General features: G+C 44.8%; 1 protein-coding gene across 7 annotated transcripts in view; it reads left to right on the forward strand.

Moving 5' to 3' along the window:
- LOC142765457 (uncharacterized) overlaps positions 1–18,323 on the forward strand; it is a 143,072-nt gene that overhangs the window by 29,631 nt on the left and 95,118 nt on the right. For 3 of the 7 annotated variants that reach the window (XM_075866496.1, XM_075866493.1, XM_075866497.1), the window contains exons 5-7: positions 3,626–3,793; positions 4,637–4,753; positions 10,804–13,242. In XM_075866496.1, coding sequence (XP_075722611.1) covers positions 3,626–3,793; positions 4,637–4,753; positions 10,804–10,968 — 450 coding nt within the window. In that variant the 3' untranslated portion in view covers positions 10,969–13,242. Of the gene's footprint in view, positions 1–3,625; positions 3,794–4,636; positions 4,754–10,803; positions 13,243–15,627; positions 15,761–18,323 lie in introns of those variants that run through there. The other 4 variants (XR_012884260.1, XR_012884259.1, XM_075866495.1 and 1 more) reach the window with 3 other exon arrangements.

The raw sequence follows: 18,323 nt of genomic DNA on the forward strand, positions 1-18,323 counted from the left end.
GTTGGCGGCAAAGAAGTAGAGGCCCGTGTACTGTGCAATGTCAGTGCATGTTCAAAAACACCAGATGGTAAAAATCCCCGGAGCTCTCCTCTATACGGCGTCTCTCATAATCATATATGTTGGTTTTAAAACCTAAAACCACATGTATTATTGTTAAAGCGCAGGTACAATGGCGCCTGCTTGTCAAATTAGGAATATTGTAATCACAGGTATATTTTCTTTCAGTTCGGCAAAACATAGGGTTTGGCTGTTTCCTCATATTGAGCATTATTGTAAGGAAATGGTATACTTCACAATAACTCATAATCGCCAAGAAAGTCTCCTAGAATTGAGAATCTTTACTCCATCTCTCTAACGTCGTGCGTGGGTAAGGTGGCAGAGCACGTGATTCTCAACAGACTTAACGACTACCTGGAGGGAAATAAGATTCATACGCACAATATGATCGGGTTTCATACCGGCATTTCAACGCAGGATGCAATGCTGTTCATTAAGCACAAAGTCCTTGATGGTTACTCTAGTGATACAAAGGCTCTTCTTGGCCTAGACCTATAGAATGCCTTTGACAACATCAAGCACGAATTCATCTGGGAGACTGTAGTGAACTTCGAGCTTGGGCCCAGGCTGTACAACTACATCAAGTCCTTCTTGTCTGGAAGAAAGGCGAGGCTGCGCATCGGGAACTTCTTCTCTGAAGACATACCACTCGGACATAGAGGCACGCCCCAGTGGTCTGTGATTTCTCCGGTACTGTTCAATTTCTGCATGATCGGGCTGTTGAAAAGACTGGCTAGCGGAGACAGCACCAAGCATACCATCTACGCCGACGATATCACAATCTGGAGCGTTAGCGGCAATGAAGGCCGGGTGCAAGAAGCAGTCGCCGAGGTGGAATCGTCCCTGCACCAAACGGGACTCGGGTGCTCACCCGCCAAGCCGGAGCTCCTGCTCTATGGAAAAGAATGAGGTGGCCGACCTCAGGTATGGAAATCCGTCGAAGAAAGCGATATACACATGTACATGAGTGACGGGGAGGAAATCCAGAGGGTAAACACCATCCAGATCCTCGGCATGTTTATTGATGCGAAGGGTGGCAACGGCACCGCTCTGCGGAAGATCATCGCCAAGACTGACAACGCTTTCCGACTCCTCAAAAGAATCTCCTGGAGACATAGAGGCCTTAAGGAAGACGATTTGTTAAGGCTAATCAATGCGTTCGTGCTCTGCCACTTTACTTACACCGTTGCCATGCACTACTGGCTTAGGTCGGAGTGGAACAAGCTCGACGGGATTATCAAAAAGATCACCTAGAGAGCACTGGGGCTACCCGTACGCACACACACCGAGTACTTGCTCATGCTCGGTGTGCACGACTTTGCTGCCGACATTGCGGAAGTGCAGCAACGCCCACAGCTGGCTCGGTTGTCCACTACGACAGCTGGTCGGCGCATACTTGGCGAGCTAAGTTTTAACCGTATGCAGCTGGAAACAAATAGCGTGTGTATATCAGAACATATATAGGAAAACGTCCTGGTTGCCCCAATACCCCGCAACACTCACCCTGTACACAATGAGGGACGTCATCGGGCAAGGGCAATGGCTCCACTGAAGCAACTGGGAAAGGGTGGCGTAAATGCAAGTTTCGTTGACGCTGCACCATATCGATACGGCAAGAAGTTCGCAGCGCTGCTCGTGGACCTGACGGGCTAGACTACGAACTGCGCTACGGTATGCACAACGAACCCCAAATTGGCTGAACAAGTGGCCATTGCACCCGGTCTGCTAAATGATCGGTGCGAAGATGTGTACAGCGACTCCAAATTTGGTGTCAGAGCCTTTCAAAAAGACCGCATATCAACACAGGCCGCCAAGATCTTGAACAGCTTCATCAGTGATACGATTGTCCCTCACACCATATAATAGTTCTCCGCGCATGGTGGCTCCGTAAACCGCGTTACACTGAACCCGACCGAGTCGACCCACACAGCAGGGCGCGTGCTTATTGACCGCGCTGCTCTTGACCTGGGCGACGGCTCCAGCGCCGACGACGCGGGACACACCTACCACACGCAACAAGATTACTAAGTATTACTACATGGCGAGGTGGGCATTCCCAATTCCACATTCAAAACTCAATAGATCACAGGCCGCCTCGTTGCGCTTACTTCAAACCTATTCGTACCCGTCGTTAGCATACCTAAATGCAATTCATCCTTACAAGTTCCTCGGTGCCACTTGCGGGCAGACCGCTACATTAACACACATGCTCTGGGAATGCGGGTCGCTTGGACCGACTTATAGCGAACCCGAATGGGATGCGCTTCTGCGCAGCCCAAAACTTCAGTACCAAATCCTGGCCGTCCAGTGTGCCCGCGACAGGGCCGTCAGGCTAGACCTGCTGGTCCCCACGTGGGAGTAGCCAGGTGACGCGTGGCAACCTCAGCGTCTGCACTGAACCATAATAAAGTTGTTTTCACTCACTCACTCACTCACTCACGTACTTCGTATTCTAATGGTTCCGTTACACGTGAGCGTAGCCTTCTTTAGTTCTGTATCGGTTCGGTCCTTGTGCCAACGAACACCACATATAATCGTTTTATGTCGTGTTCGTATACACGACACATCTTGCTACACTTGCTTCTGAGAACACTAGCCCAACGCGTTGATTAGTTCCATCTAATTCCTGCAATAGTTGCGGCCACTACTTCACAAAAAAACTTCGCGAAAGCGAGCAATAATAAACAAAAGTCATTGTTTTCCGAACAATTCATTCCAACAACTTTATTATTATTACGTGGAAGAACCTAATTGAATTGACAATTTGTGACTGAGTAGAGTTCTTCCTAATGTTGTTATCTGAAAGCACACGCTCAAACCCTTTGTAATGACGCCAGCCACGTTCAGCACTGAAAACGAGACTGAAAAAGCGGTAGTGCACAATTGCCATATTCAGACATCCAGAATGAGTGAGCAATGTTACACCAGTCATCAACCAACTCAGTTGTGTGGGGCATGACACACATACCTCAGCGAGCACGGAATGACCTCTGTATTCGTTGTCTTGAGCAGTGACGTCATTCTGATCATCAGCTTGTACACGCTCATCAGCGCTTCAATTTCTGCTTCGCCGTTGAACTTGGTTGAATTTCATTCCGCCACAAGAATTGCTACATGCCACTTTTTCTCAATCTAAAGTTTCTGATGGGTTCAAAATGTGGGCCAGTTGGTAATTCATTTTCTTCGTTCAGCGAACTGGGAGCGCAGAGAAAACACAGAGAGCGCTCGAACAGAGCGCTCGAACACGAACAGAGAGCGCTCGTGTTGTGTGGTTCCTCGCTTCGTCCTTTGTGTTTTCTCTGCGCTCCCAGTTCGCTGAACGAAGATTCTGATGGGTTCTTGCCATGAAGAGCTTCAATGCTTCCATTTGAGATCACCGCCGTCCTCAACTAACTTAAAAAGGCACTTGTATATTGAACAGAGATCAAGCATTGGCCAAGCACGCAGTATCAGAAAGAAAACGAACAGAGTTTGTAAGTGTAAAAGTGTATAAATCTACAAAATGGCAAGTTTGGTAACGTGAAATTTCCCATACTACGAACTTTTTTTTTATCTGCAACCGGTACAGGATCGGGCAGTGGCGATGGCTGAGGAGAAGTTCGACTCCCCGAGCCAGGTTCTGGCGTTCTCATTCCAGATGGGAACCCTTATTTACAACATGACCGAAGAGTACCGGTTACCCACCGATGCGCTATACAAGACTTGTACTGGCTTCATTGTCAGCGACAGTTCGCAGGTCAGCTTGCCTTTTGATGACTTCGTCACCTTGCACGCCACAGCCCTATCTGTTCATTTGTCGGAACCATCAATGTTAGTTAATGGAAATTTTCTGTAGGGACCTTGATCTATTTATAAGAAATAGCTTTATTCCTGCAAGTACAGCAACACAGTGAAGGCCTTATGCATGAATGTAACCTTCGAGCTAACCCAAGGTCATGCCAGTCTCCCTGAGCGCATGTGAGGGTCCAGATTTTTACAGATTGCTTGCCCATGAGTTCGCGCAATGTTCTTTAGCCGCTGATTTCAGGCCTACATTTCTCCAGCGTATCAGCGATTTGATCCAATGCACGCACCTCGCGTGTTGTCGCGACACCGGCCAGCAGTTTCGTAGCCAGAAGTGGTTATACGATCCCGAAATTTTTCAATTACGCTTGCGTTTGTTACATGCGCACGTACAAACGCATGCACGAACAGGCATAAAGATTGGTTAAACACCCCCCTCCCCCTCAAAAAAAAAGTTCTCGCTATGCTCCTGCTGGCCAGAGATTCAGCGACGCATTACAGCCACTCAAGCGTGACCTTCAAAATTAGCTCAAGCAACGCGCTGCTGGAGCCATATTGTTTTTTTGGCAAACTTTGCTTCGACATTGAGGGCATACTAGCATAACCAAGTGTAACGAATTTTGGCTTGCATAACCGATTCTCACCAAACAAAACCACATCCAATAGTACGTACTAACATATGCCAAGTACATATGCCAAGTACCTCTGATTCATCATTATCTCTATATATGTAGCCACCCATTCTTGCATGTTGTATTAAAAACCTTTGTTTTGTTTTGTTTTGTTTTGCCCCCAGATCTGCGAACGAGAAGAAACGCTGCTGACCGGCGAGTATGCAGTCGGTGGCATGGCTTCTATGCAGTACAGAAAGCTATTCTACACCTACGACACCATACAAACGATGAAGGAAAAGGTATAAGGTTTTCTTAATATGTGTCAGCTGCAAAATCTTCTAGCAGTGCAAAGCGTGTGTATGATATTGTCTCTGGCCTAATTTACTTATGCAAACATTTTGTGTCTGTCAATTGTCATTCACGAGCAACCAGTGATTCTGATCTTTCTCTTCCAAGAGCTTCAAGTCAAGCTCTCATTCTGGTTTTCTAAACATTTCAAAAATTTTTGCAAAAAAAATTGGCAGATCCCACGTACAGTGGAAATTGATGATAGGCGAAGCACGAATGAGAAAAGTTTATATGCCACTTTAAAATCAGCACAACGTTATGAGGTGGAGGTAAATGATGTCGTACATGACTTCCGTGTCATGATTATCATGTTTGGATTTGTTGTTTACCTTCGTCATCTATTCAAGTCACGTGATACCAAATTTTGAATATGTGGAGCTAGCGAAATGGCCGTGAGCATGCTATGAGCGTGGTATGTTGTCAATTTCTTACATGACACGCGTGTCAGGATTATCATGTTTACATAAGTCATATAATTCGTCATTCGTTGACGTCACGTAACACCAAATTTGGTATAAGTGGAGGTAGCAAAACGGCCACGAGCGCATCATGAAGGTCCCAATATACTCCCATGTAGCGTTGACACGCGCGCACGCTCGGCACAGCGACGCTACGTTTGCAAAACACGAGCACTCTAGTCTGACGCCAGGTGCGATCGGCGCGACCAGCATCCGTAAGTGCGGCCTGACGGAAACCGGCGCGAAATGCGACATGCTGTGTTTCGTGTCGATGGGTTATCCAGACAACACTGCGTCTCGTAAGGACGCTGGACGTGCTGAAATGCGCATGCGTCAAAGCAACGCAGCGTGGCGCGCGCCTGCGAGTGTATGCCAAAACTGGCGCCTGGCGTGGCAACTCCGGCGTGACGGAACGAAATGAACGCCGGCGAGCACGCGCACCACATCACGTCGAAATGTGTTAGCTCCTTGAGTGCGGCATGTAGTCATGTTCTCACATGACGCGCATCTCATAATTATCATGTTTGCATCAGTCACATACTTTCGTCATTCATTGACGCCACGTAATGCCAAATTTGGCATATGTAAAGCTAGCGAAACGGCCGCGAGAGCATCATGAGCGTGTCATGTAGTCATGTTGTTACATGACACGCATGACATGGTTTTCTTGTAAGGGTCTGTCTCTTGTGTTCACCATGCGATCATGCCATACCATACCAGTTTTGCAACGTGTCATGTGAACGAAACCACTGAAGAGCTACAGAACAATGAAATGTAAATTATGACATTCATGACCTACATATCATGATTTTCATGTTATGACTAGTCAAATATGTTCGTCATGCAGTCATGTTATGCCATACCAAGTTTGGTATCGATACCATCATCGAAACTGCCAGGAGAGCTAAATGTCGTAGGCGGATAGATAGATAGATAGATAGATAGATAGATAGATAGATAGATAGATAGATAGATAGATAGATAGATAGATAGATAGATAGATAGATAGATAGATAGATAGATAGATAGATAGATAGATAGATAGATAGATAGATAGATAGATAGATAGATAGATAGATAGACAGACAGACAGACTCAAAGTCGTCGAAGTTCGTTAAGAAATGCTTCGCATTAAAAAAAAACTCCCAAGCATTTCCCAGAGGGTGAACATGGTTAAGTGCGAATACACGGGGTGATGCTATGAGGGGTATTTATTAATTCACACTATTATATTTATTAATCACACTATGGTGCCTTTATGGTGTAATAGTTCCTGGGAATCGCAATTTGATCACACGGGGGAGTTTACATTGACTCACTGGCGAATGCCAACGGATTTTAACTTTATTCCCCCTCACGACCCCCTCTCGACGGGAGACTGAGAGAGAAGGCGGGCGCGCGAGAGAGAGAAGTGCGCGCGCAGCTGCAGCGAGCGAGGAGAGCGGAGGAGCGAGCGAAGAGGGAGGGGGTATAAGGCGCGTTACTGACACCGATATAAGCGTCGCGTCCGTGGCTTATTCGGTAGAGCGTCGCGCTGCGGCCCGCCAAGTCCTCTTTCTTTTAAAGATAGAGAGAAGACTGCGGACGCCGCCGACGGCGGTGGATGGTTTGGGGTCGCTTATAAAGTGTATTCACACTTGAAAATCAAACTGGAACAAAATTGAAAGTCCTCATTGAAGTTTACAGAGTTATGTTTAGTGCGTACAATATCGGGGCATACGTTCACACTACCGTCCAATTGACTGTCGATTAACTAATTCAATTTTATTTAACGGGTTTATTGAAATACTAGGCGGTTGTCTTGTGGCCAGCTGGGAATAATGCTAAACCTGGCGGAGCGCTTCTCTAACGTTCGCTTTTCTTTATGCAGTCTCTGAGAGACAGTTCGGGGGGGCAACAAAATGCAAAGTTAGCTCAAGTAGTACACCATGACAGACTACCATCGATGTGCTCGTGTCGCCACTGGGCTCCTAAGTCACGAACTTGGGTGACTTTAAATTTTCTCTACGCCGTTATAGAGTGGCATTTAGTGAAGCTGCAGTGGCCAACACGAAATAGAGTGTAAATTGCAAAGGGCCCTGTGACACAATTGGAGCATGCATTTTGAATCGGTTGTGCAGGTGCTAGGAGATGCGCCGATATCGTTGCGCAAGGGGAAACGCCGAAATAGAAGCTGTTATAATTTTATTTCACGGGACCAATTACCTTAATTTGGACTACTGTGACACACATCGGCTATTTTGTTCTGGGAAGGGACATTATCTCATGCGACGAGACAACAAAGACAGTTTGCTTTTGATTGGCTTAACGCGAGAAGTAGCGTGCAGTAGTCATATGTCAGTAGTTAGGCCATGCGAGTGAACGCTAAAAACAGCAAAAACCCTTTTTATACTTTATCGGAAAGAAACATTCCTGTTTCTAAATGATGTACTTTCAGAATCATGTACACGACACTTAGTCTGTGAATGAGGCTACGGTACGCCAGCATCTAAAGGTCGAAACACATGCCACGTTAGCCGCGTTTTTTAGCGAACCAAAAAATGCGACATTCGGCGGACGCCAGCGTTGTCGTCAAACGCGTCTCGCATGCAAACTAAGAAATGAACCCAACCCAGGTGTATGCATGTATCTTTCACAGTGTGACCGTGGGAGCGTCTGCTACCCGACGCACGTGGTTCGTAGCAACCATGCTGACGACTTCGTCAAAAGTAGCTGTAGCGAGGTATTGTGTGAAGGCCACTTCTGGTATGCCTTTACGAAAGTCGGCAGTCTTTGACGTCAGCAGACGAGTGACATGCGAAAAAGAACGTTTCTTGTCGTCGTCCGCTCGAGTTCTGAGCTTTTCGGAGTCGTAGCTCGCTTTTCGTGCACCGACTTCCATCACCCTTGTTGTATTCGTCTCGGCAATCATTGCTACACGCATTCCGGTGCTAAAGAAAGCTGTCGCAAAAGTGTCGCACGGCCCCGTTGAGAGCTTTTTTTTGTTATATTCGTTCTTAAGGAGGACTAACAGACAATGATGCCAAGAAAAGTATAGGGGATGGTAATAGTATTATGTAAATGTGAACAAAGACAAATAGATGAAAAAATAACTTGCCATAGGCAGGGACCATACCTGCGACCTTCGAATAGTGCGTCCGATGCTCTAGGAACTCCTCTACCACTCATCTACCTGTCCACTTTATGGGGTCTATATGTGCGTAAAGCGTGGAAGAGTCAGTCAGCGCCTGCTGTTGCCATTGCGGCGTTCAGGAGACTCCGGCACTTTTGCCAACCATGTCTTGCGCAATAGAGAGTTTTGTAATAGGGACCCCAATTGTATTGGGGCCTTGAAGAAATGGTGTCGAGACTTCATGCGGGAAACCCAAACAGGGTTTAGGTTTTGCGTTGTAGGACGTTATTTCTCGAACTTAGCGGCACGGCACCCGCTGAAGCACCTGCTGAGGTGAAACGCCACGGCATCCGCTGAAGTGACGGGTAAGGGGAGTCTTATACCCCTGTCACACGGCCACCACCAAGCTCTGTTAAACTCCGTCAACGTAAAGCTCCGCTAGGTAGTTGGACGGATGTGTAGTTGTATCAGGGTCACACGGCAATGACGAGGTTACTATAGTTGCCGCGAGGGGGCTCAGCCGGCACTGTTTCAGTTTCACAGAAGTATCCCAATTACATCTCTAGGTGCTTTTTTGGAAATCTTTGTTATGCGGTTTCTACGAAAACACAATATTAAGTACGTCTGAATGCAACAATGCCTTAAAAATTATTTCGAATGGAAACACATTCGCTAATTGTAGCAATGCTGGCCGCGACGCTGGCCACCTTGTGCCTAATGCTATGTTTGTTTACAATTGCGCTGTGCTCGGTTACTAGTTGGTTTTGTAGCCCGTGCACCAAAGTTCTTGTGTTTCCTTCCCTCGTGAGTGCATCCCAAGTTATCCTTGAATTATGTCTGGTCCCATTACCCATTTCTGCAGTCGTCGAAGCAGGTGACAATGATGCAATGCTGTCAGTCATTCCTCTCCCGGGCACACGCAAACACGGTGACAACAAGAACCACACGCATGGACGATGCCATCCACACCGTGCCAAAAAAACACACGTTATAAATGAGTAGTGCAACAAAAGAACGTTTAATATGGGCAAAATGTAATTATTATTGTCACTGCGGTAATTTATTGCTCGAAATTTTTTCTGACCTGCCATACTGGGAACAAGATTACCTCGTTTCGCTGCAAAGGGAGATCGTCGAACGTCCTTTGCGAAGTGCTCCGTTTACCTTCGTTTGCTTAAGGGTTGCCGTGTGACATGGACCGCACCTCCCTTGACATAAGGATGAAGGAGCTAACGGAGTTCGCGGGTGCTCGTGTGACAGGGGTATTATTCGAAAACTCTTAGCTTCTGCTTGACTCAAAGCGAGCACACGCAATGCGCTTTGGGGCCCCAAACTTATGGGACCCCTAATTGAAAACTACCTAATGTCCACGTTCGACGAGTCACCTAGCTCCTTGCCCCGCCGTGGTGGTCTGTAGTGGTTAAGGTACTCGGCTGCTGACCCGCAGGTCGCAGGATTGAGGACCGGCTGCGGCGGCTGCATTTTCGATTGAGGCGGAAATGTTGTAGGCCCGTGTGCTCAGATTCGAGTGCACGTTAAAGAGCCCCGGGTGGTCCAAACTTCTGCAGCACTCCACTACAGCGTCTCTCATAATTTCTAATCAAATCAATCAATCGAGCCACCTAGCTCTTCTAAATAAATATGCGGCTGAAACCACATATAACAAATTATTGTTCATACGTGTAAACTGACAAACAAAATACTTGCGTGCGGGATGTGTACGGACTCGCAAAAGCGTAATGACCTAAATTAGCTTAAGACTGCTCGTGGCAGACAGTACTGACTTCTTTTGGTCAACTCGTTCGGTGCAAGAACAGTTTCCACATCCACTTTCACTTATAGAGTGCCAACAATACGAAAGGAGCTCACCGCAGTGTTCTCTTTAACAGTGTGCCGTACTGTAGCTATATTACGGTTGTAAAATCTACTTGACTGTATTTTGTCTTTGTAAAAACTTTTGATATCTGAAATTGCTTATATACAGAACTTTATCGTGATCCCCTACACATTATATACCTCCACGTTCGACCATATAACGTCCATTCATGTCATCGTTATAGACACTTTTCAAATTTGTAAAGGTAGCTTTTGTGCCACGCAGTTTGAAGAACTAATGGCAGCTTGTCACTTGGTGGAAATAGCCTGTTCAAAACTAGTTTACTTACGCAATGTCATGGACAATATTGAGTCGCCTTTTTTATATATAAACACTTACATTAGACAAGTCCTAGCGCGTTCAAGTAGGACCGCGTCTCCACTTGAGGCACGAAAGCTGCCGCCAATACTTGATCCAATATGCAGTGCAGAGAAGCACACTTGAGAATTATGAAAAGGGTCCATTGAGAGGCTAATTTTGAAGCACTGGTACATGAACATTTCTGCTTGATATAACCCACCGTAATCACTCTCTCTCCCTCCACCTCTTTATCAGGCCGGGTTTGTCATGAACAGCAGACGGAGGAGGGCCAATTTGACGTGGTTTCTTTTCAACGTCCATCTCACTGATCTCTCCAAGAAGTGCCACCCCATCGGTCCTTTCGAGCGCCTCAAGGAGTTTAAAAAATTTTTTCTCAACATAAGCCGACGTGGCTACTGAAGATAATGCCGTCGATGTTCAGCCATATTTGTCTGAAGGACGACAGGAACAACGAATCGTGAAACTTGACTGCTGTACGTGGTGCGGGACATTATGTACTGCCTGCCTCCACCTTATCTCCCCAGTGATTGGGGGAAGCGTCATTGTGTATATGTTTTTATTATTAACGTGATAGCATAGCATTTTATTAACGTTTTGCGCTATTACTAGACAAGTTATAACGCATTCTTTACAGTAAATGTGAGCTATATCATGCTTCTATGTTTCTTTTTTTTTTATTTATGATTAGCATAAACGCTCTATGCGTCACTACACAAGAGTAAAGCCTTCCTTTACTGTAGCTGTGGGTTTTACCATGCTTTCGTGTCCCCAAATGTACTAATAAAATCACGCACTGCGCAGCATCTCTACGGTGTTAAATAGCGAAAACATTATGCACTTACCCAGCAAGATAACGTAAAGTGTAGAAACGCTCACCAGACATTCCAACGCTTTAACAGACAACTATTTTACCACCGGGCCACCGTACTACTCAGGAAAACCGTAGCAGCGGTGGCACTAGAAACCCATGTGTCTCCCCCTTCCCCCCTTATTTCGATATAGAGGACTGTTAAACCGAAAATAAATTATGAATATAGGTTTATGTCTCAAACAGACAAGGCCGTCAGCAAGTGCCCGACAGCCCGTCAGACAAAAAAAATCCTGACTACTGGCCTGCTATGCAATTTATTTCCCTATTACGCCTTTTTCTACTACCCTTTTTTTTTTTTCTACTCGCGGGAACGTCTTCTAGCGAAATGTTTGGGTGAAGCTATTCAATTTTGGCGAGTTCTTATGCGCGTAGTTTCTGAAGCTCATAAGGAAAAAATCTTGGGCATGAATACTATTTTTTGCGATGTAGTACTCTTTTGTCTTTCTTTCATTGCTATGTTGCGTGACTGCACCAACGCCACCTAGAAAATTATCAGGCCTGCTCGCTGCCACTGTGACGTCACTATTTTTGCCCGAAAGAATGCGCGTACGGGAGGCTGTGAATCCACTGCCACCATCGTCTCCCGGTAAAAATATTAAGCCTTCGCGGCGAGTTTTACACGCTTATTATCTTTATCCTGCCTTTTGCATCAAAAAGTTCGCTGGTTTAAGTGAATTATTGCGCTTCAAACCATTTAGGAATTCACGTGTGAGTCATTTTTTTCGCGAGCAAAGTGACGAAATAAATAAGGCGAATTTTATTCATTATTTATTCACACACACACACACACACACACACACACAAACAAACAAACAAACAAACACTATGTAAAGCATGCAGAGAAACTGTTCTTACTCATTTGGAAAGCTTTTGCAGTTCAATTTGTACTCTTTTGAACATCTGTCTTCTAAGACACGTAGTTATTGAGGAGAGTTTGTGCCGCTGCCACAAATATAGTATTCAGCAAATTATCAGGGTCATGACCATTGCAACAGCTAACAAAATCGTTAGTTTTACAAAAACAAAGTTGTGATTGACGCAAGAAGCAGCGTTTCCTCTTTTGCGCTGGGTACCCTCGCAGTGGTGCGTAGTTCATAAAATTTAGGTCCTGAAAAAATATTAATACTTTGTCTATATTAAACCATGTAGCTCCTTTGGGCGCTTCTGCTTCACAGCCTATTTTTGTATCGGTACATTTTTGGTAGAAATCATAACTGAAAACCAATTAGGAAGCGTTTTACTGTAAGTGTAGACACTCATCTGAATTTCAAGAAAACAAATTATGCCAAGGTGCTGACCGCAATAAAGTGGTATAAATACCGGAAAGAAAATACTATATGCACAAAATCGATACGCTAAGTCATTTCTTCCATTTTTATCAACCAAGTTAATGAAACTAGCACAAGTCCGTGGCACTAATCGCCAATAGCAAAATGTTTGCCCACCCTGAAGGAAACACGCCTATTCTGAGAACGTACTGCCACGCGCGTTTATTGTTTTAATGCCAGGGCTTACGACAACAAGTCAGAAGCACACATGACACCTTCATCTTAGAGCAAGAACAGAACATAGTCGAGATGGGGCGATTGGAACCAATTGGTAATACGTAGTACGGGCACATGTACCTTCAGGTCACCAAGAAAACGAATGTCGACGTCAGTTTAACGAACGACACACTCCCATTTCGTTCTTCGGTTGTCCTTAGGGAAACGAGAACGCTCGCGACTTCGATCTCTTTGCCACGACAATTCGCCACGCAGCATGGCCCAACCGTTCAGACTTGCAGCCGTACAGATTTTGAATATCCAGGGCACAAATCACATCACATATTCACGCAGCAGGTTACGGAGTGCGGACACAGAAAAATACGGGCTTGTCATATCGTCAACAAGCACACCAGCTCTAAGAGAAAACGTTTGTCGGGCTTGCCAATCCGTCTACCGAGCAACGAGATCAAGCTAGGCACGTCTGTGCAGTGAAAACACGCTGGTCACAACGGAGTGATGTCAGAGGCTGAGGCAGACACAGTGATCAGGCGTGAAGTTATCTAAATGGCATTAGACTGGATTCCAAGATGCGCCAACCACGTGAGAGGGAGACAGAAAATTAGGGGGCACAGATGAGATTAAGAAAGAAGTTTACGCGTAAGACGCGGCCGCAGAACGTACAGGACGGGGTTGATTGGAGGAACATGCAGCGCGTATAGTCAGGCTGCTACTGTTGCCGATGCTGCTGGTCGATTCCACGAAAGACCGAAAAACGTGCTATGCTTGATATCTCCTGGTTTGCTCGTATTTTTTATATTTTTAGAGTTGAAAAAGTTCATTTTAACCAGTTTGCGCAAGAAAATATAAGGATATAAAGTACCCACACAAGAGTTGTTAATGCTGCTCATGTCAGTGTTGATTCTTGTGCCCTCCTTTTTTATTTTTGCGTAATCGTCAAGAAATATACTAGTATGCATTTCATTCGAAATGTGGTTTTTGATGAGAACATTTATAATCTCAGTAAATAACGCACTAATGTTATTTCGCAGAATCACAAAAAGAAAAACAGCGTTATTGTATTTTTTGCCAAAAAATATATGGAAGTGAACATGGAAGTGAAAACACTCTGAAAACGCAATGTTTGAAAATGAAGAAGTTTGTTCTCATCAAATTGAGCCAACATTTTTTTTAGAATATAATAACGCAGTTTACCGAGTAAATTTATAAAACATTGAGCGAAATTGAGAGTGTGTTTTTATATAGGTTTTCATGTTTAGAGCGACAAAATTCACTCCTTTGAAAACTACTGGACAAATTAAAATGCAGAGAATAATTACTCATTTAAGGTGCTATCAATGCTGGAAGTATGAACAAGCTATAACATTCACAGAAACAGAATCTGGCCCCAAAAAAAAAAACGAGCGACTTTTATAAACATGGCGTTTTTAGATAATATTTAGAAATACCTAGGTTGCCCAGAGCTTGATAAAATTATATAAGCTATTTCTTCATTACTTCTAGCTGTGCTAAGCAAAAACAATTTCTGATATATAGCTTGCGCCACTGTTAGCATGATCGCGAATTCCCGAAAACCCACTTTTAAAAAAATGGCCGGCGTGACCCGGCGATGCTTTTAAATTTTTCCTTGGTTCAAAAAAATGTTAGTTGAGAAAAAATTGTAATTTCAAGCTCTTAAATCACACAGGCATGGCATAAAACGTACAAGGAAAATAGGAGATATCAAGTATACCGCGTTTTTTTGATCTTCCGCGGAATCGGCCAGCTGGTGATGATGTTAATAATGCCTAGAGCTGAGACCATTAAAACTACGTACTGAAAGGGTTGAGCGGATAGTAAGGACATTGCGTTACAGAATTGATGGATAAAATATTCACTTGTATTATCAAGGAAACTACTCGAACTAACGAACCCATTGCTTTCACTTGAGAATACTCTGAGTGATTGGATATGTATCTGAATGATGTGCTGTGGTGGATAAGTGGCTAAGGTACTCAGCTGCTAACCCGATGATGGCAGTGGTCACATCCCAGTTCGGGTGACCACATTTCGGGGGAGGTGAAATGGCTAGCTATGGGATTCTTAAACATGGTTCGATTTTCAATAAAACCAAAAAACTATTAAATTTGCATCATTTGTATTTTGTTTGCGGAAAACAGTTCTCGCTCAAAACTAACGCACAACGAGCTATTCAACGCATTAAAATAGACGGGCGTTTCGATCGTAAAGTTTCCTTTATTTCTTAGATTATAAGAACGGAAAGCAACCAGCGCTTGCTACTTGTCGTTGCATCCGTCTAACGAAACGAACGACTCAGCAAATACAAGATCGCTCAGCGCGTTTTCCTTGCCGCGGCTTCTATCTACCGAAACAAAAAAATTATCCTACTCAAATCAAAGACCAACGCCGTAGTAACTGAGAGAAAGAGACTTAAAAAATCAAGTCATTTCCCACAGAAACGGCGAATCACAGACAGATTAGCCACACGTGCTGTGCAGCCCTGTGCTTGGCGAAGGCGACTATTATGGCGACTGCCTCTTCCATGAAGACTTGCTTGTACACTGACGCCATTTGCACGGCTACGTTGGCGATTGATTCAAGTGTGTTCAAATAGTCCCTCTTGCGCACGGTGCCCAACCCTTCGGAACACACTTCGATGTCTTGCGTTATGTATTTCGACAGGAAAAGCTGGGCAACCGCCTTCTCTAGCATCCTGGCAAAGTCGACTAGCCTGGAGTCGTTGTCCAGCTTGGTACTGCGTAGCATCTCTTTCGTCCAGCTGAACATGGCCGCCATCGAGTTCATGGGCATCTCCAGACTCGTCATGTAGCAGCGGAAGTGCTTCGTAATGGTGCGTTTGGCGACGTTTGCGAACATGGTCGGATCGTCGGGGTAGAAGAGGCCGCTGATCATCAGGTCGATCAAGCTTAAACCCTGCGCCACGAACCAGGACCGGATTTTGCCGAAGTACGTCTTGCAGACCAACACGAAGACGCGTTTCGTGTGCAATGACCTGGGTAGCAGGATAAGTTGTTGGTAAGTCCTATAGAAAGATATTCACTCTTCACAAATCATTGCATACACGTCTGCTTGAAGCAAGAGGAGTTGATGAAGGCCGCCTGGCTTTTTTTTACCAGACACCACCCAATGAGACTAACAGACAATAAAGCATAAACGTGAATTAATTGAAGTGGATGAACGGAGAAGTTGCTGACGGTAGGAACCAAACAGAGAACCTTCGGATAACGTCTCTGTTGTTCTACTAATTCAGCTAAAGCGTCAGGCGTGTTCCTGTCCTGCCACCCATCTTTCAAAAATATGCGATCTCGAGTATCAGGCCAGCAATGTTCTTTGAAGAGAGCAAGCTTGTGCCACTTCTATGCAACAAAATCACAACACCAGATGACCAACAGTGAACAAGAGGTGGCATCTCGTTGGCCAGGTTGCCCTACAAAACGTGTGATAGACATGACTACCATTTCAGCATGCACTATAACGAAGCGAATAATGAGCTAGTGCTAAAAAAATTCGGCAGATCCCACGTGCCTGATAATCGACGTTATGCTAAGCATGCGGAGGGAAGGTGACCGTGTTGCAATTTTTTTATTGAGTGACACGTCATGAAATGGCGTTAAATATATGTACAAATGTTGCACGCACAGACATATGTTTTAGAGTTGCAGATGTTTATATAACCAGTTGTTTGCACTTGCGCAACGATGCCAACTGTAACATGCGTATTAGCAACAGCAGAAGCTCATATGAAGCGCTGATGCTCGCGAAGATGCTGGCCCTAGATATTGTACATAAACAAGTGTCAGGACATGGCAACTAATCACGATTGGCATTAACCTGACGTGACGGCTGTATCAAATGAGTACATATGTAATGTTAATAAAATTGGGTAGGCAGCACTGCAACCACTATAGACGTTTCACGAAGATTAGTATCTATTTGAAAAGTCGTTCCGAGACCTGGTGTAGCTGTGTGGTAAAATGCTCAATGCCACGCAGAATGCTTGGGTTCGATTCCAGCTGGGACCCTGACATTTATTCTTTGCATTCGACGGGTCAACGCTACCAATGTCGGGTATTAACGTGCGTTAAAATTTCCTATGTGTGTTGTCATCGTTCCTGGGTGGATACTAAGTGTCAATCACCTGTGTCACATACCCACATACCAGCGGCACATACCCGACTATGGGTATGTGCCACTGTCAGGCGGTATGTGTTGACGACGTATGTGATGGGATTGTGACGAGCGCGTCATATTCGTCGAACCACCTTACCCTCCCAGGCTAATTTTGGTTCACGCCAAGTTAAAGGCGTGACCACGAGAGCACCCAAACGTAAGTGGCTGGCTGGCTAGCTAGCCAGCCAGCCAGCCAGCCACTAGCCAGCCAGCCAGCCAGCCAGCCAGCCACTAGACAGACAGACAGACAGACAGACAGACAGACAGACAGACAGACAGACAGATAGACAGATAGATAGATAGATAGATAGATAGATAGATAGATAGATAGATAGATAGATAGATAGATAGATAGATAGATAGATAGATAGATAGATAGATAGATAGATAGATAGATAGATAGACAGACAGACAGACAGACAGATAGATAGATAGATAGATAGATAGATAGATAGATAGATAGATAGATAGATAGATAGATAGATAGATAGATAGATAGATAGATAGATAGATAGATAGATAGATAGATAGATAGATAGACAGACAGATAGACAGATAGATAGATAGATAGATAGATAGATAGATAGATAGATAGATAGATAGATAGATAGATAGATAGATAGATAGATAGATAGATAGATAGATAGATAGATAGACAGACAGACAGACAGACAGACAGACAGACAGAGATAGATAGATAGATAGATAGATAGACAGATAGATAGATAGATAGATAGATAGATAGATAGATAGATAGATAGATAGATAGATAGATAGATAGATAGATAGATAGATAGATAGATAGATAGATAGATAGATAGATAGATAGATAGATAGATAGATAGATAGATAGATAGATAGATAGATATGCTCCAATTCGCCGACGTTCGTTAAGAAATGCTTCGCATTTAAAAAGATTGAACAAAGCATTGGTACTGTACCTGTCCGGGTGTTGGTCCCCGAACGCACGGCAAGCGACAACGATAGTCTTGCCCCACTGCTTGAGCAGCGGTTGCGCGTTGGCGCTGATGATGGGCTTGCGGAAGAGGGTGCCGCCCAGGGCGTCGCGGATAACCGAGTTGAGAAACTGCAACATGCGTTTCATCTGGTACTTCTCAAGCACGTCGCACACCGCTATAATGGTGGTGCGCTTGTTGCCACAGCTAAAGCGCCACAGGGCATCGCGG

Source organism: Rhipicephalus microplus, chromosome 6 (genome assembly GCF_043290135.1).
Source record: "Rhipicephalus microplus isolate Deutch F79 chromosome 6, USDA_Rmic, whole genome shotgun sequence".
In the NCBI taxonomy this organism is placed as follows: Eukaryota; Metazoa; Arthropoda; class Arachnida; order Ixodida; family Ixodidae; genus Rhipicephalus; species Rhipicephalus microplus.